Source organism: Syzygium oleosum, unplaced genomic scaffold (genome assembly GCF_021117445.2).
Source record: "Syzygium oleosum isolate NSW1041296 unplaced genomic scaffold, Sole_v2.1 Sole_v2.14, whole genome shotgun sequence".
Lineage (NCBI taxonomy): Eukaryota > Viridiplantae > Streptophyta > Magnoliopsida > Myrtales > Myrtaceae > Syzygium > Syzygium oleosum.
Window position 1 is genome coordinate 7250592 of NW_026607498.1, and position 21241 is coordinate 7271832.

Consider the following 21241-nt stretch of genomic DNA (forward strand, 5'->3'; position numbering starts at 1 on the left):
CCAGAGGGAGCAGGAGTATCTGCGCACGGTATTGACCAAGTCATTGCCCCATCGGGGAAGCTAGGGCAGTGCGCTATGTACGAGAGACGACCTCTATCGACTCAATGGAGGTTCTTTGGTTATCTTTGGAAGATAATATTGTATATTTCAGTAAGTTTTGAAAAATATTCTTGTTTCTCTTTATATGTCTCTTCTTTCTTTGATGGGTTATACACGTAAGTTATTCTTTCTGTTATATTTCAGGATGATAGCCATTGGAGCCTATTGCATCGAGTTTTGTACTCCGAAGGGCGAAATTATCTTTAAGGACGGTACTTACATGCCTCAGACAGTTAATTTTATTTTCTTCTGTTCCAACAAATTTCCATGAATCCTTATTTTTCGTATTATTTAAATATTTCCAGCAATCTTAAGGATACTTTATTGCCTTAAGACCTAGTTATCAATCTCCAGCAAGTCTTCTCTCACCGCAAGGAGGATGATTTTGGTGATTCCGCCTAGCCGATTGAGCCTTCCAATTCGGACTTCGTCCCGGGCAGTGCTAACACTGACGATTGCTCGGAGCCAATTGTCCTGTTCACCAACAAACAGAATCGAGTTCCTCGGCCTCGCTTAACCTCGTCAAAGCTCTCGTCCGCAAAGGCCTCTGCAATGTCCATATCTACGTTCCTCAATCTATACCATCTCTATTCGGGTTCACAAGCAGATGACTCATTGTCCTGTTCATATCAAATTTTAAATTTTATGTTACATTTATCTTCTTAGATCTTGCTGGATAGAGGAGGTTGTTAAACAGCCTCGTAACAAATTCATAATTCCTCAAATAAATATCTCATTTGAATTGTGTCGTCATTGAAATACATTGTTTTTTTTTTTTTTTTTTTGATAACTCAGGGAACCCCGCACGACCGACAGCCGGGGAGTAAACCCTGGGCGCGACACGTGCTAGCCACCACACACGTGCAGTATTCGGGACTCGAACACTCAACCTTTTGCGAGAGGAAGAGTGCGCGCTCCAGCAGCGCCACCCAGGCGAGTGGTAAAATACATTGTTACTCTTACTTAAGTCAATAATCTTTTCGTTTCATTACTGATGGCTGAAGATGTATAAGGAAAGCTTAATGGGCTTTTGTAACTATGCTTGAAGGTAAAGAGTTTATAAATTGCATGTCCAGGCCCCATTTGACCTTGGGGAGATGTCTAGGGTTTTTCCCAATAGCATGTGTGTTACTAATTTCTTACTTTCTACTGAATTAGAAATATGTTTCTTGACCTGTGACTAATGAAAAGCTTGAGTTTTACAAAGCTATCCTTGGAAAACCTTGAAAATTTTTAGTGTTAAGATTGGTCTATTGATTGGGGTGTCATACCTTCGTGGATAGTTGTACGCATTTGCTGCTCATCAGTTGTTACTCACGCTATTCCGAGTGAATTCCTTATACTCTGTTTTAGCAAGGTGAAGGCTGAGAGCTCTTAATTCTGTTGTCGTGAAAATTGATCTCACCTGAGGCTATCTGAAGAATCTTGAATGTGCTTTGTTGTTTTGTTTCATATTGGCTGTGAATCCTCGTGTCCCCATTGCATCTAGATTCCTTGGCCGGGATACCTATCATCTGTTTGATAAAATTCCTGAGCGTCAGTTTATATCTCATATGTTTCAGTTTTGATTGGTATGTAATGAACTTGCCTCATTGGTTCAGTAATTTTCACTTCAATATTGGCCATGAGATCCATGGCGGGGAATTGGCGTGTTCTTGTTTTTTTACATCCATTATTTGACTCAAACTTATGAACCTACGGTCAATACTCACTGGAACAAAGCTTATATTGATGATCGTGATTATGTTCTACCATAACTTGACTTTGATTAGCGGTCATTCCATTTGCAACAATTTTGTGTAATTGATGTGAACGAGTTAAGTAGGGGCATATATCAAAGTGAGGAACTACATGTATTTTGCGTGAGTGTCATACATTGTATTCATAGTGTATGCGTTCGTGCTAATACGCTAAATTGTGAATTATGATTCATTTTATGCATGTTCATTGTTCGCATGCCTCTGATGTTAGTGTATGAGATCTGAAGATGTTGAGAGTGAACGAACTATAAGTGTAGATTGAAGGCGTGAAAAAAGTGAAAATGTTGGCGTGATGTTGCAATTGATTCTACCTACGTGTGTATGTATAACTTGTGAAATGCGCTATCATGTAAATTGTTGTATGAGAATAGAGTGTTATGTTATGTATGTGTGAACGTAAGACCGAATGAGTAAACAAGTGTGGACCAAAAAGAAAGATATGAAGGTCAAAAATGGACTTTAGAGCTGTGATTTTGCAGCCATGTAAATATAAAACTGTGGCATTTTATATAGTGAATTTCCTGCTGTATTAGAAGGATGAAATGATGCTACCTGGATCTCAAATTCAGATAAGACAAAATCAACTATAGGATACGTGTTCACCCTTGGTGGAGATGTTGTAACTTGGAAATCTACTAAAACAAAAATAATGGAGAAAAGGACAATCCTGCTAAACCAAATGTCAACTTTGGTTGACGCAAATGATCTAATGAAGTAATTACTGCGGTCATTTCCAAAGCCGATGTTATGGCCAATATGAAAGAATGAGTGCTCAGGTGTTACCAGGCATATACATACAAACAAAATGCTGATCCTTCTACGCTCTAATAGGGGAAGAAGAAGAAAATATATATTTTGACAATTTTTTGAGAAAAGAGAATGAAACCGACACCTTTTGTGTCTATACATTGTGATTGCCAAGTGATAATAGCCATTGTAAAGCGACAATAGCAATTGTAAAAAATGAAATTTTTAATGGTAAAAAGAGACGTTTTATTGAGACGTGACGTGGTAAATCAATTGCTAGAAGATGGAATCAAGTCCATCGATTATGTAAAGTCAGAAGTGACTTTGGCACATCTTTTGACCATACATCGAGGGGAAAGTGACTTAAGTCTGATGGCAACCCAACCTATGTGATTGTCGATCCTATGAATTAGATTCGTATGGGTACTAACAAGTCATTTATTGATCTAGTGATGCAATATTAAAAATTTTCATCTCTCCTAAAGTAAGAATAGTGCAAGACTGCAATGAAAAAGAGGCTGAGCTAAGCTCTTAACAAATTCCATAACCATTATTTGTGGTGTATTAACCTATCACTTGATGGAATCATCTATATAAGTGTAGAGTGGGGCCGCTCCTGTGAGAATTATAAACCGAGCACTCGCATGGCCTATACAGCCGCGTTGAACAACAAAATTTGTGGGATTGGTGAAAATTATAATTCATAAAAAGAAATTCTTGGTTCATAGAAATTTCAAACTTCACCAATGATTTCGTGAAGTATATTTCATTATTTCTAGCCTGTAGGTCTGGTTCGTAGCCTAACAAGCACCCGATCCGATGCATTACTCTCCAATAACTCAGCATTAGTCTTTCATTTCTTTTCAAAACCTTTTGAAATATATGGGGAATTATTGCATAATACAATAAGTTATAATATATTGAAAGTTATTGTTTTTATAACGATTTTTTACCGTCATTAAATTCTAACGATTTTGTAACGTTTATAATGGTTTTGTAACGGTCTCGACTATTATCAATTTGCAACGTATTTGCAACGTTTTTCAATTAGAAGCAAGAATTGATGATGGAAAATGGCTCCCTTCCTTTTTACTACAAATTATTACTCTAAACATAATTGAAAAGCCATGCATGATATTTTTGTTTTTCTTTACATATCTTTCATTTTCTTACTGGATTATACATATAACATTCTTGTTCCGTCTATTATTCTATGCTAAATAAACAAGAGTGTCCGTCGTATCTTAGAAGAATAGTCGCTAAAGCCTATCGCACTCCGAGGAGCAAATTTATCCTTAAGAAAGAGTACTTGCACGCCTCAAACAGTCAACTTATTTTCTCATCTTTTTCAACAGATTTCCATCAATTTCTTATTTTCCATATCATCTAATATTTTCCCAACAGAAAATAGCCATAGTGAGAGAAAGAAAGCTATCTCACACCGAAAGGTTGTGGCTTGCCCGTCAAAGCATAGAAACGCTATGGAAACGAAGGAAGAGAGCACCAAGTTTTGACAAACGAAAAGAGGGAAAAGCAGCTTTGACCACATCCTAATCCCCGCCATCCCTAGCATAGACACAGCACCATCAACAAAAGAAAACTCGAGATCACAATCGAAACTTCGAAATTTGGAGGTAAACACTACAAATCACAAAACCAACTGGTGCCCATCATCCCTGAACATGACCAATTGACCATCGCCCGCTGATTACGACTAACAATCCAAGTGAAAACTACTAATCACAAAAGTACTCCTATATATCAGAACTTATGACGGTTCCCTCATCTCCTGCACATCATCCTTGACAACACCGAAAACTATAGGACAAATAACCTCTTCCCATCTCTCACCCAACCAATAGGAGGGGAAAAAACAATGCAAAGTCTAAGTTTAAATACAAAAGGAGTGGAGGAAGGAATCAAGTCACGACCTTTATCTGCTTACGATAGGAAGGAAGATCCCGTAGCGATGGAATGAGAGAGAAGTAATTACCACAGGCACGGACGAAATGAAAAGTTATCAACTCGTGAATATGTGTCTAATTTCTTCAACAAGCGCAATGCGGAGACCAGATGAGGATAAGATCGCAAACTCAGCACCGAAACCATGTAAAAACCGCAAACCACAAAGTCATTGATGTGAATACGAAACCTCCATGATGCACCTGATATTTAGAAATGAAATTTACACTTGTTTCTAGCCGGAAAAAAGAATCGCCCACCATCAGGTTTAGTTCTTCAGAGACGACGAGATGTCCTATGCATGTCCGGAAAAAAGGTTTAGGATATAGATTGATCTCATCCAATTGACAGAGAATGTAACTATAAGCTTGTTTAGAGGTGAATTCAGTATGTGTCAGTGATTTTCCTCAGTGGTCGTTGTTGAAAAAACAAAACAATCTAATAAAGAGTTCTCACACACCGAGCACCAAATAGAACCCATTGTACAGAGTAATTACCACAAGGATATGATTTTCTGAGAAAAGTACAGATAAACCACTCAGTCTAACCTCTATGAAGACCAAGTTCCACTTGCCCATCTTTTGTCACCGACATCATAACAATAACATTGGCATATTACTTAAATCAAGTAGTTCTGATATCTGGATACAACTCAAGCTTCTGAGTTTTCCTACGGCCACGGAAAAGGCTCAGTGTTATGGTTTCAACGACAAAAGACACCTGTTTCTATACTAATAAGATACCGACACCATTGATTTTTCACTTGGATGTCTAAAACTAACTAAACAAGGTGAAGTAGGAATTATGCTATCAATAGGGACGAAAGACTAATTTGTTTGGCACTATAGCCTTATCATGTGTTTAAGTTAAACCAAAATCAGTCGACCCTTGGCAAAGCCAAGCAACACTAAAAACGTAAGCTCGAAAAGTTCCCTAAAAGAAGTGCTAGTCAAATGCTCTATGCCTTGGAACAAAAGAAAACATGCTCTACGCCTTTTAAGAAATAAGCAATTGTTAATTCTAAGATTGAATATAGGCTGTTGTTGTTAATTTCAAACGTTCTGTAGATATCAAGAACGAGTTAAACCAGGTTCATCGCCCAGTAAATAAATCCTCACTTCCAGGACTAGTTCAGATAATGGAACTTAAAAACTACTAGTCACAGAGCAGGGGGCACAATTCATGCATGAAGCATTATCATAATCAATTTTCCAAACAGAAGTTAAGAAAATGGAAGGTACTGAGCAAAGAAGAAATGCACATAATCCCTCCACAAAATTATTGCAAAATTTAGTATTGCGACTTACAAATATCATCCAGAGGGCAGATGTATATTTGACAGTATGTACCATCTTACAAGTATGGAACCAGCAAAACGCGAAAAAAAAAAAAACACATTGTTGTTACACAGGCATGCCTAATATGGTTTAGACTATGAAATAATCACAATGCTTAAGATTCTACCTCAAATATCCCGAACCGACCACTATGCCAGCTGCTTCACCACTTCCAATTCCAAAGCCCTTAATCCGTCGCTTACAATTCAAACTCGTCTTCAAGCTTCAAAGCTTCAGCTGCCGCCTCTTCTTCCTCATCGTCAATAGCGAAATAAGGATTATGAGCCTCGGGCCTGAACTTGTACCCAGTAAACACATAGAATGCCAGCGTCGCCAACTCCGCGGCCACCACGCTCGTCCAGAGATACTTATACGAAGTAATGGTCTCCAGCGCATACACCACTACGCGCGTGAAGTAGATATAGCATATAACCACAATATAATACTGCCTAAACAGGGTCAACTTCATCAAGTTCACCGCCGCCTTCCCATCAGTTCGCGCAGCCTCACGCAAGTTCTTAATCGACCAGACAATTGGGAACAGAACCGCACAACAGCACACCACATCGACCAGCAAAAACACCTGCTTCCAGGTGAGCGACTCCTGACCGAAAGGCCCGGTCTCGTCGAGCACCACCTGGGCGATATTCGCAACAACCTGGAGCGGGATAACGATCATCAGAACCTTCTTCTCCTTGTCCTGCAGGTAAGGCTTCAAAAAGGACCACCCGGTACCGATCAACACGATCAAAGTGAAGAGGGTGATCCCCTTCAAGAAGCTGAATATATAGAACAGCACATCCCAGCCATGCGCAGTCCCCGTCCGCTTAATGATCCACTTATCCTCCGCCTCACACAGCAAATTCAAACCCTTCAACAGCACGACCGCCAGCATGAAGAAATGGATCTTAAACACGGTCAACCGTTTCTTATGCAGGACGTAGACCCAGAGGCCGGCGAGCACGAAGTAGATCAGCGAGAAGAGGAAGTAAACCCAGGGGAGGACGGTCTTGCCCGCGGAGAGGTAGTCCTTCCGGCCGCTCTTCCCGTCGAGGTTGTACATGGCGGAGCGGACGTCCATGGACACGCGGAGCTGCTGCTGCTGGAGGCAGTTGGCGAACACGAGCGTGTACTGGTTGGAGTCGTCCAGCGTGAACTCGGCGCCGGCGCTCGTCCGCGTGCCCAGCTTGTCGAAGGTGAGGACGCGCTTGACGTAGTCGGACTGGAGGGCGCAGGCGATCTCCCCCTCCTCCAGCTGCTTCCGCACGTTCAACCAGGAGTCCCCGGTGCAGAGGAAGAACCCGACGCCGGCGAGCTCGGCGGGGCCCGGGGGGCGCGGCTTCATCGGCAGCGAGACGCCGGAGACGTTGAGCTCGAGGCGGCCCCGGTGGGTGAACCCGAACTCGTCGAGCGGGATGGTGGGCTGGCCGTCGGATCGGATCTCGAAGAACCGGATCTCCGCGACGGCGGCCGAGGCGAGGAGGACGAGGACGACGAAGAGGATCGGCGGGAGGAGGAGGCGGAGGAGGAGGGGGGTGCCGGGGATCGCCATGGCCGGCGGCGGCGGCGGCGGCGGATCTCGAGATCGGAGAGGTCTGCGATCTGATTCGGGGACGAACCACCAAAACGCAGTGAGAGAGAGAGAGGGAGGGGATGGAATGGCGTGAGGAGGAGGAGACGACTTTGGGTTTTATTCCGTGTACCACCAAAAAGGAAACAATTAATTAAAAATCGAAATTAGTTCACCAAAAATCTCAAAGCTTATCAAATCAGTACAATCGAGCCCTTTCGTTGATAACGGATTTTGGAAATTTCGGGACTCGATTGGGCATTTTGAAAATTTTAGGGGCTTCATTGTACTTTTTTTTTTAAAGTTTCGGGGCTCGATTGCATTTTCGCAGCTAGTTTTTACGGCGCACTTGTTCATTAAAAAAATTAAGAGAATTTTAAAAAGGAAAAGGCAGAGTTTCTCAGTGACGACTTTTCAGTTCGCGGGAGGGGGGGGGGGCGACGACTTGGAAGTTTCGGCATCCACCTGGCGAATTTACTGTCTTGGGCACGCGGATTTGTCGGAATCACGGTCCTGCGCGGCACCGCGGCGCGGCGGAGGGAAGGGCGATTTCGGGATTTCCCGCGAGGCCGATTCGTCGACGACCGACCCTGGAAGGGGACTCGGAAGGGAAGCCTCGGGCGCCCCTCTTTCGTCATTTCACGACGAAATAAAAGAGAAGGAGGAGGGGAGTGACGTCACCGGGGGGACCGAGCTGTCGTAGGCGCATTAAGAATCCCGAGTTAAACTTGGATTGATATCCGACTTAATGGTTAAGATTAAGGCCGTATTAGGTCGCTAATCTTGTCCTTAATTACTGTCCCGATCATGGACAACAAGACGAGGGTCAATGGTAGGTTTTAAATTAATCGAGAATTTAGTCCCGTTTTGCGTAACGTTGGATTATTTACTTATTTCTTTCTTTTTTTGTTTTTTTTTTCGGGTTGTTGACTATTGCGTATCGAGACGACGGCGACAACGGTACATTCGTGGGGGTTAGAAGAAGACGGTGTGAATTAGCGGTTCATAACGTAAATTAGCGTCCCTCGACGAAGGTTAAACCTAGGGGTCATGCGGCAAATCACTTGCGCCTTCCATTCAGGACAGCAGAGAGTGTCGAACTTGTCGCTCGGCGTGAGGAACCTTTACTCGATTCACGTAAAACGGAGTGATCCCGTATGTTCTTTGAAATTATCCGAACCAAGAAAAAGATAAATTCGGATACGCTCGTATCATAAGGAGATAATGCGGAGTAGCATATTGTTATAGAGTGGCATCTACTTCATCTGTTGCGAGTCTTGCAATTATACATATCTTTATTAAAGATTGGCGGGGTCGGATTTATTTATTTATTATTATTATTATTATTTTCTCATGGAGGTAAACTCCATTTTCCCTCGAGAGCCAATGATGGATACGAACCTTTTCTAATAGGGTCGAGGACGATACGAGGAAATCGTCCGGGCAAAGACAAAGTCACACATCGCTCGGGGTGTGCACGAGCGAGGCTGCATATATGTCCCGTTTCATGTTAGGCGAGGCCGGCTAGACCTCCAATGTTTTTTTCAGCGTGTCTTGCGCATCTATATGTAATTTACCTCTGTCCCTCAAGCCTGGGGGTTAGTTTCACCGATTTTTACCGGGGACTTTTTCCTAATTCATCGCTTGGTTTAAAAAAAAAAAAAAGGACGACAAGATCTGGTAAAGAGGGAGTAAGAACAGCAAATATAGAAGAACAAATGGGCCTTAAAGTCCATCGAGTTGAATTGCATTTTATTGGGCCCATTGCAATTACATTCTGGTAAATAGGCCGAGGCCCATGGGTTTGAGGAGGGCCAGTTGAATGGGCTTTGCTCTTCAGCTTTGGGCCTCTGATCGGATCTCTTTGTGAGGAGTTATCCGAGGACCTTTTAGCCCCACAAGAGTTTCAAATGTAGATGTCCGAGTTGCAAGGTAAAGAAATTTGTATGATAAATAAATACATTGGGGACTTGATTCGACCTATCGAGTCGGGCCAAGCGTAGTCCGAGCCCGGATATGCCTGTTTTGGGCTTTCTAGCCCGGTGGAGCCGGAGCACTGGGTAGGCTCATGTTGAGGTTTGCCATTAGGTGCGGGAAGCTATTAGATGTATCCGGTTCATCCGATCACAATACCCCCAAAGGTGCCAAATCTGACGAGCTCCATGTAGATTACCAATATGCATTACGCTCGTAGCAATTAGGTGCACTCAGATGTTGCCCACATCAAGTGCAAAGTTCATTAATTCGAGTATTGTATATATGGCGACTGCAAGACTTTTTAGCTAAGATTTTGTGAAGTTTCTTGTCTCTCCTGATTTAGATTTTGCATCGGTAATTATTCACAGAACCGAGTCAGGTTTTGGACCATGTAAAGTTTATTGTCGGTCCTCAACTGCTCAATTTTCCGCATCTCGTCGTTGTGAATATTTTCTTAACACGACAAAATCCAAGAAATCTATCTATCACTATGGCAAAAAAAAGCACAAACGTAGTATGTGCTTGATATGAGAATTTATACCCTCACATCATATGGATCAAAGCAATTAAGCCTAACAAGCGCCACAGACATATACCTTAAAAACCCTCAATTTTTTAACCTTTTTTTTTTTTTTTTGGAAAAATCATCAATTGTGTTTCATTTTCTAAAATCTTTTTTTTTTCCAAAGCTTGAAAATCATAGTTGCAGACAGTTTGCCATTGCCAATTGCTAACCACCACATGATGCAATCAGAGTAAAAAGAAGAAACAGAGGGTCTCTCTCTCTCTCTCTCTCTAACATGTCCATATGACAACACAGCTCATACTAGAACGGTCTTCATTAAATTCCGCTTCTGAATTCTGACATATTCAAAAGATAAGATTTTCTATGCTATACATAAAAACCCCATCATCCTGTTGGGCGATGCAGACCAGAAAAAAGATAAACCCAACCTTAAACGGTGGCATCTGCTCAAGAACCTCACACACAGCTTGGCCATAGCTTATCTGGTATTGCTGCTTCATTCAATGGGAGTCAACCCCTCAAGAAGTTCTTTCTCTCTCTCTCTCTCTTCTTTTTGTCACTCTTGAAACCGGTGAAATTGAATGTTGAACCCATGTATGGCGAAATCCAAATTGAAAAATTTCAAGTTTTTATGCTGCGATCGTGATGATGCCTCGGGATGGAACAATTCTGACGAAGTAATGATGACTTTGTTAGGGGGAGAGGTCAAACCTTGAGACTTCCATCGGTTCAGCTTCTTTCTCACACGTGGAGCTCAAGAACAGACGGTGGCACTGAAGAGAGAAAATGTCACTGGGTGAGAAATCTGGTGGCTCAATACAGAGAGAGAGAGAAGAAGAGACATCTGGCTGTTGTTTGACTTGTTTCTTTACTTGATTAGAAACCAATGAACACACGGCGTTGACTTTTGTTGCCTCTGAAATTTGTGGTTGCGGATATTAATGTGCGGTGAAATTTGGGAGAATCTCCTTCCTTAACATCATTGTGTTTATAGAAGAGAAACGTTTGGTTGCTGCTGCACACTGTTGGACGCTTGCTGTGGATTTCAATTATGTTTGTTCCTCCTGTTACCTCAGTGTCCACTGCCTTATTTTTCATGCGATTTCATTTGATTTGATTCAATATAGTTGTGTCCATGCATGCATGCACATTTTGGATTGGGTGATGTATATTTTCCTCCAACCAAGCCTAAGACCTATAGGCTTTAATAAGAATCTACAATGATACGAGAAAAAGAAAACCCGAGTTCCTCTCTCTCTCTCTCTATGGAGCCCGTGACATGGTATTGGCTTGGAGTGTGGCAATGGGGCACACGGTGGAGACGTCGGTGGACGTGAGAGGTCGAGCATTGAAGATGGCATCGACACGGTGACAAAGGGAACATAGCGGTGGTGCAATAGCCATGGGTAGGTGGTTGGGGAGGAGGGAGGGAGGGAGAGGAATATTTCAACAATCCTTTTCACGTGCAAGTCAAATTAGGAATTACTTGTGAAATCTTGTACTTAGATAGATAGAGACTAAACCTAGGGATGTATCATAATGAGGCCCAACTACATACATATGACATAACCTATCAAAACGGCAAAATTTCAAATGCCTATCGCATCATGATGCCTCGGTCAAGTAATTTATTGCCGAATTCATGAGAACATTCAATTCCCCGTGGACTTCGCTTTGATTTGATCCTCGCGGTGTAATCATGTTCCTCAAAACTTGTTCTTCTTCCTTTTTTTTTAATAGTCATTCGTGAATTTCCACCGTCGGAAATTTATAGTCTTTTTTTTTTGGTCAGCAGAAATTTATAGTCTATCAGTTGCAATTTTTGTTGTCCTGGTTTAATAATATCCTAGGGCCCCAAAATTTATCACCATTCCCAAGTGCACGTGACTACAAGCACGAGCAACACACACGCGAAAAAAGAAGAAGAGAATAATAAGTGTACCGAAAGTTCTAAAACTTATTACGAAAGTGAAATTTAGTTTTAAAACTTTTAAAAAGTGCAATCAAGTCTCAAAACTTGTCACGAAAGTGCAATAGAGTTCTAAAACTTTCGAAAAGTGCATTTAACTGAATGACTTGATTGGACCAATTTGTGAAGTTTTAGGGTTTGATTGCACTTTCATGATAAGTTTTAGGACTTTCAATGCACTTATCCAAGAAGGAAACTTTGAAAGTACTATTGAAATTTGATAATTCTTGCACTTTCGAGGCCATTTTAGAAAGGCTAATGTTTTGTCTATCTCTACCTCTAATTGATGGGTCTATATAATGAATATTATACATATAAAAATCAGATCGAAAATAAATACGAATAATTTCGATATTTGGGACTCACCAATTGAAAGGTTTCCTCCGGTTGGAGGAAATGCAACTCAATATATAAGAGTAAAGGGATAATACCACTACAGGTTCCTGAAATTTTTAAAATTGTTCAATCTGATCTCTCGAATTTTTTCTGTGCAATTGGGTCCTTAGACTATAGACTATTTTTTTTGTCCAAGTGGCCTGCTCCGTTAAAATTATGAACAAAGTTGCCGTTAAGTTGCCGTTGCATTTTTTTTTTAAATTACATCAATTGTAAAAATACTTAAAAACAAATTAAAATTAAAATAAATTAGAAACAAGGGAATCTGCAAAAGAAAAGAAGAGATGACAAGGGGGAGAGATGACTTGCGACTTGTGACATACAAGATCTAACTTGTGGTTGTGCGTCCTCGCCCTAAAGAGGCCTAATGTCGCGCAAATCCGCCATGGCTAGGTGATAGCTGGGGTTATGCGAACACGGCAAGTGACTGCTCGAGTCGCACGAGCCCAAGCTAGATTTCGCTTACCTTGGGGTCGTGCAACCACAGCTCATTGGAGCCCGCCCCGCCCCCCCCCCCCCCCCTTCTTTTTCTTTGTCTTAGGGTTCACTTTTTTCAAAGAAATTTATAAATGTAAAATTTTCAATTAATATTGACATGGCACTATTGTGTCAGTCCACGTCAAAGTTTCCATTTTCAATTTAATGAAATGACCAACTACGACAATAATAAATATATAATTAAGAACTCAATCTTGACACCTAAATTTTGGGCGACTCATTTAGGAATTTATTGCATTGGAAAATTAAGGATCAACCCCGGCCCCTAAAAATAAATAAATAATTCATTACATTTAGTTATTAGGAGTATTTGCATTAGTAGTAATTTGATAAACTTATGAAAATTGCATTTAATTTGGACCGGCGGTGGATGGACTGAAATAAAAGGCTCTGAACTTAATTGAATCAAGTTTGGCCAAGCCCTGGGAATCATATTGGCCAAAATTTACTTAGATAAGGGGGTTTCTGAACTTAATGAGTTGGGTTAAACCCGGATGATTGCATTAGAAATAGGAACTGATAAAAAAGATTTGAGCTTAATGTTAATAGAGTCCATTACTTCTTCAATATGGCTGAAAATAAACCCGACTAATAAGAGTTAGACCTAGATTTTCACTATAGATACATGTTAGGTCTTCACAATTAAGGAGGTTGGTCACATTGGAAACACACTAGAGAAAACACACATAGAGAAGGAGAGAGAGGGGGCCACGACCGAGTACTTCACGAATCTTTGAATTAGGTAATTATCCAAACCGAATTTGAATTCAATATATTATTGTCTATTTTGATGTTATCGCAATCTAATTTGATTATTCTGAGATTATAGACGTGACCAAATTAGGAAAATTTCCTAATTTAAAACATGCGCGAGATCGATAATTCGATCTTTGGGTATTAAGATTGGGTTATGGATTACGCAGAAATCGGTAATTCAATCTTTAGGCATTAAGATTGGCTTGTCGGTTTATTTGTTCCTAATTTGAGTTGAATGGACATATTCTATGATTTTGAGCTTATCTTATCACTTCTCCAATTTGCTTGATTTATTTCTTGATAGATTAGGATAGTTATCTAGATTAGATTGCAAGTTTATATAGTATCTAGCTAGTTAGGATAAGATTCTAAGTTCGGATAGGGTTTATTTTGAATTTTTTACTAATTTGAGTTAGACAATCCTTCACATTAGGTAATTTATTTTTATTATTTATTTATTACGAATTTTAATTAAAAAAACCATAAAAATAACAGGTGCATATCATATAGATTTAATTGTATTAATGGTGCATCACTATTTGCCATGTCATCAATGTCATGTCATCTTACCACGTCATCATTATATGTCATGTCATTATGCCACATCATCATGCCATGTCACCTTGCCACATCATCTTGTCATGTCATCATCGTATGCCATGTCATTGCCACGTCATCGCCACGTCACCATTCATACCATGTCATATTTTCTATGTCATTTAGTGATTGCATATTAAATTTATTTAGTTAAAAAAGGCCCAAAAAATTTAGAATTGGGTAATTGTCTAAAAACCTGTGGTTAGGCTAGGTTTATTATATTTAGTGTTTTTAATTAATCCGTGGTGTTTGAGTTTTTGCTTTCTAGCAATTTATCTATTTAATGCTTTAATTATTGATTGCTAATTTAATGATTGCGCATCCACATGATGACCCCTCACATGTTAGTGTCTAGGTTTAAATTATGCAAAGTTGCTTGCAAAACATTTTTTGAAAATAAAAGAGAAAATGTACCAAAAGTACGTTAGAGTAATCTAGAGTAATCAAGTTTTGGAATCCATTGAATCTTTGATTCGTAAAAGTACATTAGTACACTCACACGCTTCACTTGGGTTTCTAATCTCCACCAATAACTGATTAGTGGCAACTCCTAATTGAATTAATTTGCATGTTGAAATTGAACCCGAAAATTGCGTTTGGCATAGGTTTGAGAAATGTCGAGTTAAGTATGAGCCCAGTAATCCATTAGCCATTTTCTCCTCCCCTCAAAGGGAAGGTCACGACACCCAATTGCAAAATTCAGGGACTCGCTCTACCTTAATCTCTAAAAAAAAATATAGCGATATCATACAGTACAAGAAAATGATACTCATGTAAAAGAAGCATTTTATCTTCCAAATGCATGCATTTATGATAAGTTAAAGAGTTTCCACCTAAACATTATGCAAACTCAAAAGACCAAAAAAATAAAACTAGAATCAATCAGCATCTTGATACCGATGGGGCAATATAAATCCCAAGCCGGGGCGATGGTCGCTTCCTATTGCCAAATATAAATCCAAACACGAGGTTTGGGAGAGTCCATGAATGCATCCAATAAATGCACGTCTCTCTCTATACTGTTGACGTAGACCTCTCTCTTTATTCGACCATCAATGACATTTGTCCTCATGTTTGGCAAATCGGGGTTCTGCAACAAGCGGTCTAAGCCATTGGAACTACACCACATTCAAGAGTTGATGTACCTAAGCTAATTAAGAGCTGATATAAACCGATCGAATCAAACGTGTCCCTCGCAAATCATTGTTTCCGGGAGAACTTGCAAGGTTTCTTGATGCTAAGATTTTGTTGAACAGAAAATCCAACCCGAAAGTTTAAATAAATAGATAGGCAAAGAGCACATGGATATAAAACCCATCGAAAGGGACGGGGGTACTATTCCCGTGTTCTGTCCCTAAGATTGATGGATGGACAACGCGTGTCCTCTTGTAGACGCGATCCGATGGCCACGATGCTCCTCCCTACTCATCCTCCACTCACGCGGGAGATCGAGAATGGCAAGGGGTCTCACAAGGGGAATAAGTTGGGGCGAAATCTGACTCTGAAACCATTTCAAAGGGTCCAACCCAAATTTTAAAGTCAATAGGTGGAGGAAGACCGTATGAATATAACACCCATTGAAGTCCCATAAACAAAACAATGTAAGATACTTTAATATCGGCAACGAAGAAGAAAGAAATGTATCGTAAGAGCACATGCATAGTTATATATCAAGAGAGTGACATTAAAAGACAAATCTTATTAACAAGTTGATTGTATCCGCTAGAAATAAACGAGCTAAGAAAGTTAACCATCGTTCACATCACAAGACAATGAAACCCTTCAAGATTACTACAATTTTTTTTTTTATCTTTGATTGATGTACAATCACTGCATTGGCACTTGCTCTAAGAGAACTCTTCGGCATCGCACTCGAATCTTAGTCCATCACTCGCCTTACAAAAGGAACTCATCTGAAACCCTGAACAAATTCTTTCTCAGAAATCTCGAAAATCTTTGACAGCAGACACTTTGATATACTATGAGAACTATGGGTGTGTTTGGTTTGGCTTTGAGGGATGTTTTTGGACAAATGCAAAGACTTTTGGGCTAAAATGTGTTTTTTTCGAAATGTAAGCTGTATTTTAAAAACACATTAAGAAGTAACTTTGACTTAAGTGCCGTTTTATAAAAACTAAACTTTGTAAAGGAATTTTGCTAATTTTTTTAATAAAAAAACTCTTAAATTATTTGTGGGCGAAACTCAGCGGCTGGCGGGCCAAGTCAGCCGTTGGCCAATCTCCCTTGAGTTTAGGTGACCTTAGGCGTCGCGCGTCAGAGTGACTTGCTAGCAACCAGATCTGGCCTCGCCGGCGTTCTGTACCCTCACTGATGAGGTTGCAAAAGGTGAAGATATTTCCGGAATTATGAAAGTTAAGCGAGGGCAAAGTCGAAAGGAAAAAAAATTGTATTTGCATTCCGAAAATGCAGCATTCCAAAGCATATCTGGATCTGCCTTGTGTTAAAGGCTTTTAAAGGCCTTTGGAAATGTAATTTCATTTATCAAAATTCTTCAAAAAATTTGCCAAACACCATTTTAGAGCCCCAAAGAGCTTTGGCAATGTTTAACCAAACGCACCCGATGTACTCCTTAGTTGAATCGTTATACGGCAAAGAAAACACATAGATCTCGAGAGACATTGGCATGATCCGGGGACGGTGGTGATATGGTGGGGTATAACGCTGCTAACCCTGGCCAAGAGGGGAATGGGAGTCATGTGGTGAAGAGAGCCTGCAATAAATGGACTGGAGGTTTTGAGGGGTGGTGAATAATACTCTTCTCATTTATGAGTTTGGACAACTTCCCCTTAACCCATTTAGGATGAGCCTTTAACCTCATTTATGCTAAAAAGAAAGATGAAAACAATGAACAAAAACCTTAGAAAATGCTTCATCGGAATTTCTGGAAACCCTAGAAATTTACAAAATGCCAACAACTGTTCCGTACAAGGTTTTCTTATTTGGTGTGAAAGATGTTGTTCGATGGAAGCTCTGAACTAAGTTTCTCTCTCGATCTGTTCTCATCATGTGAGGTGCATATGTGGAGAGAGTCTAGAGAGTCCAAGGAAGACTTTGCTGAGCTCTAATGTTTTCATTTTTCACTTGAACCCGAGTGGGTTCAACCACCACCTACCTCTCTAAATCTCCCCAATATATGCTTAAATGGACACCATCAATTCATTTATCTGCTCCTCCTTTTAGCCTGTTCCAGCTCTCTCTCTCTCTCTCTCTCTAACATGAACATTACTAGTCCCACACGCTTTTACTGATAATAAAACCACCACCAGACAACATCAGAACACAGCATCAAAGTTCACAAGTTGGTTTGATGGCCATGGTGGTCTGGTGGTCCGTTTGACTCCCCCGCCCAACACTTTCAAGAACAACCGAAAGAATCCTTGAAACCGCAAGAAACCCCACTTCCCAAGTTCTTTTCCCCCTTCTCCTTATAGCATTTCTTAAACTCAGTCTTAAGGGGGGGAAAAAAGACCGAGTTCAACGGAAGCAAGAAGTGCCCTAGGAAAAAAATCCTGAACCGTAAGCCCCGAATGCTCCTTAGCTGACGTTTCGCGGCGAAGGTGACGGCAGCGGCGGTGGCGGATTTTGGGTAGGATATGGACGGAGTAGCAGCGAAGTCGAGCAGGTTGCTCACATTATGCGGGAGGCTCACGAACGAGGTGGTGAGCTTCTTCGTCTTCTCTCTCCTGGACCTGCTGGACACCGTCCTCTGCCTCGCCTTCAAGGTCTTTGACTTCGTCGCCGAGGCCGAGTGGAAGCCCTGCTACTGCTCCTCCTCCTCCGCCAGGGAGGCCATCCACGGCGCCGGAGGCGGGGAGATCCTGGTCTCCGAGCGGGGCGAGTCCAAGATCGTGTGCCTCAGCTCGGGCGGCGGCGGCAATGGCAACGTCAATAAGCTCCGGCTTGACCAAGTGTCCGACACGCTCTACACGAGGCCTTCGGTACTCCACGAGGTCTCAGAGTCCATAAAGCGGTTATACGAGAAGAGGGGGAAGCAAAGGGCGGCGAAGGCCACGACGGTGTTCGCAGTGGACTCCGCCGTGGTGGAGATGCTGCAGGGGAGGATGGTGGGGAAGCAGCCGCATCCGATCCCGAGGTGGTCAGACTGCGACTGCGAGGATTGCACGTCGTGGACGTCGCGGGGGAGGAAGAGCCTCTTTGTCAAAGTTGCCGGAGATAAAGGTACGATTTTGTTATTTTTGGACAAAATCATAAGAAAACCAAGCATTTCTACTAAAGGCTGTAGAAAAAAAATTAACAAATTTCACACAGAATGCCAACACACAGAATCTCTAGTATGTATTTTGACACGAGGAGGTGTCGAAGATCGAATTAATTTGTGGACAGTTTTTGGAACATGTTGGACTTACAATGTTTGGGCATCTCGTTTTATTTGCTCACAAGGTTTATCTTAACTTCAATTTTCGGTTGGATCAGCGTAGATAGACGATCCGATATCAGCATTGTCATGTCCATCTCAACTCTTATAATCACGGGTCATAATGCACTTCCATACTAAGAGATCCAAAATTCGCACGCCCGTTCTCATCACTAGAATGAGGTAACTTAGAAGACGATGATATTATGAATCAAGGTAAATATTCGGATTTTGTTTGATTCTAGATTTGGCATCAACAATTAACATTGTTGAAATACCAATAAGACGCTATGATGAAGACAAAAGGGTGCTCATCATAACCCTTTGGCCTGTTGCAAATTGCCATAAAGAATTTGTTTGTTCATCCGAAACCAACGTACCCATCTAGTATCATAAAGCAAGAAATAGAAAAACGTGGGAAATATCGCAAGCTTCTTAAGCATTAATTAATTGTTTTTTAAACATATTTTTAGATTCTAATGGTAGATCATAAGTAGGAAGAGATCCCCACCAAAGAAGCCTACGCGTGGTTGGGAAACTAAAGCTACTTCATCTTCAATTCCGTAATATCCCCACCAAACTCAAACTATCACATCGAATGTTTCACATCGGCACGTCATTCTTTATAGCTGATTTGGATTGACAACGATGCTTTATTGCATTGACCTCAATAATAGTTCATGTCGGGATCTAATTGTACAAACTTAAAAAGGTTGGGAGCGACGCCCGCGATCGACGGATGGTGCATGAGGTCCAAATCGCAATTTTTTTGTAACCGAGGGACAAATTGGATTTAAGTTTAGCTGGATAAACAATTTTTGAAGCCAACATTTGAGAACCGCACATAAAATTTCTAATGTAGATCCGCAACAATACTGCTAGCACAAACATAGGAAGTGAATGTGTTTTGGCCATCCACACTTACAGTAGAATCCTATTTGATGAAATGCGATGATCTTCAATTGATGCGTTGCTTTTAACAGGATTGTCAGATAAACCCCGTGAAGACGTGCTCTTCATTCATGGCTTCATCTCATCCTCTGCGTTCTGGACGGAGACGCTGTTCCCGAACTTCTCCGACACGGCAAAGTCCGCATACCGGCTCCTGGCCATGGATTTGCTCGGGTTCGGGCGGAGCCCGAAGCCGAGTGACTCGCTCTACACGCTGAGGGAGCACTTGGACATGATCGAGCAGTCGGTGCTCGAGCCCTACAAGGTCAAGTCCTTCCACATCGTGGCTCACTCCTTGGGCTGCATCCTGGCCCTCGCTCTTGCCGTCAAGCACCCCGGCTCGGTCAAGTCCCTAACCTTGCTCGCACCGGTGAGTTCTTTCTTTGCCTCACTATAGAAGACATAAGATATGAATCGAGCCGATTGATATCATTTTCTTACGCTTCTAATAGACGATAGCTTGCATACTCAATTCATATTGCATTCGGAGGTTGCTTTTTTCTTTTTCCTTTCTTCGATGACCCTAAGTAGTGTGTGGACGCATGACGCAGCCCTATTACCCGGTGCCAAAGGGCGTGCAGGCGACGCAGTACGTGATGAGGAGGGTGGCGCCGCGGCGGGTATGGCCGCTCATCACGTTCGGTGCGTCACTCGCGTGCTGGTACGAGCACATCACCCGGGCGTGGTGCCTGCTCGTCTGCAAGAACCACCGGTTGTGGGAGTTCCTCACCAAAGTCATCACCAGAAACAGGTGAGTCAGTCTCGTCTGTCCTTACCAACCTTATGATACATGACCATATACTAATTCAAACTAGAAATACCCAAATTTGTGTTGCTTACGGAAAGGGAGCTAAACAACCCTTATCTATTTATTGTTGAGTTGCTCTTGACGGAAGTCTTTTCTGCTTGAAAATAGAATATTTATGTCCTATTTAAGTTAAGCATCTCTCATTCATCGTTAATGACAAATGCTAAACAAAATTATGGTGCCCATTTACGGAGAGCCATGGTTAGAACCCAATTGGAATCGGTCATTATGACTGTTCAAGTGACTGAATCATTGACTGGTCCGATGGTCAAGATGATACATGATCAGGTCATTTCCTACAAGAGTGGTCTCTAAACAGTTCTATCGACGCATATTATTAGTGTAACCTCCGAAAACATACGTGAAACATGCAGGATCAGGACATTCATGTTCGAGGGGTTCTTCTGCCACACCCACAACGCGGCGTGGCACACGCTCCACAACATCATCTGCGGCATGGCCGGCAAGCTCGATGGCTACCTAGACACGGTGAGGGACCGCCTGAGGTGCGACGTGACCATCTTCCACGGTGAGGACGACGAGCTCATCCCTGTCGAATGTAGCTACAGTGTCCAGAGGAGGGTCCGCCGAGCCCATGTGAAGGTGATCGAGAAGAAGGACCACATCACGATCGTGGTAGGGAGGCAGAGGGTGTTCGCGCGGGAGCTCGAGGAGATTTGGAGGAAATCGAGTGGCTGAATCGATCCCCCTAGTCTCTAGTCGTCACGAAGGAGCTGAGAAGTACATGATCATTCATTACCAATAGATGTTCTACCAAAATCAAAATTGGATTGAGCTGAAGTTGCTCAAAATTGGATAGGCCTCAGTCCCCTATTGTTTGATGTGTGAAATATGATCAATTGCATATATTAGCAGAGTTGATGAGTTTGAA

General features: G+C 41.7%; 2 protein-coding genes and 1 long non-coding RNA gene across 4 annotated transcripts; 2 read left to right on the forward strand and 1 right to left on the reverse strand.

The window, feature by feature from the left end:
- Window positions 1–1955, forward strand: LOC130139971 (uncharacterized). Of its 2 annotated transcripts, XR_008817983.1 has the most exons (3): window positions 10–311; window positions 434–845; window positions 1033–1955. It is a non-coding gene; the product is annotated as an uncharacterized LOC130139971 (long non-coding RNA). The 2 variants fall into 2 exon arrangements; XR_008817984.1 differs by lacking the exon at window positions 1033–1955 and having other exon boundaries at window positions 1–311; window positions 434–759.
- Window positions 1956–5878: 3923 nt separating this feature from the next.
- On the reverse strand, window positions 5879–7544 carry LOC115691272 (protein CANDIDATE G-PROTEIN COUPLED RECEPTOR 7). The gene has a single exon (XM_030617870.2). The coding sequence runs from the start codon at window positions 7455–7457 to the stop codon at window positions 6105–6107; it is 1353 nt and encodes a 450-aa protein (XP_030473730.2). The 5' UTR covers window positions 7458–7544; the 3' UTR covers window positions 5879–6104.
- A 9621-nt stretch (window positions 7545–17165) lies between these two features.
- LOC115691271 (probable lysophospholipase BODYGUARD 1) lies at window positions 17166–21241 on the forward strand. Its single transcript, XM_030617869.2, has 4 exons — window positions 17166–18394; window positions 19574–19911; window positions 20093–20292; window positions 20724–21241. The coding sequence occupies exons 1-4, from the start codon at window positions 17809–17811 to the stop codon at window positions 21046–21048; spliced, it is 1449 nt and encodes a 482-aa protein (XP_030473729.2). The 5' UTR covers window positions 17166–17808; the 3' UTR covers window positions 21049–21241.

Coding starts and splice junctions, on each gene's coding strand:
- LOC115691271 (XM_030617869.2), top strand. CDS start 17,809: ATGGACGGAGTAGCAGCGAAGTCGAGCAGGTTGCTCACATTATGCGGG. Junction 19,912..20,092: donor CCCTAACCTTGCTCGCACCG/GTGAGTTCTTTC, acceptor CGCATGACGCAG/CCCTATTACCCGGTGCCAAA. Junction 20,293..20,723: donor AAAGTCATCACCAGAAACAG/GTGAGTCAGTCT, acceptor TGAAACATGCAG/GATCAGGACATTCATGTTCG.
- LOC115691272 (XM_030617870.2), bottom strand. CDS start 7,457: ATGGCGATCCCCGGCACCCCCCTCCTCCTCCGCCTCCTCCTCCCGCCG.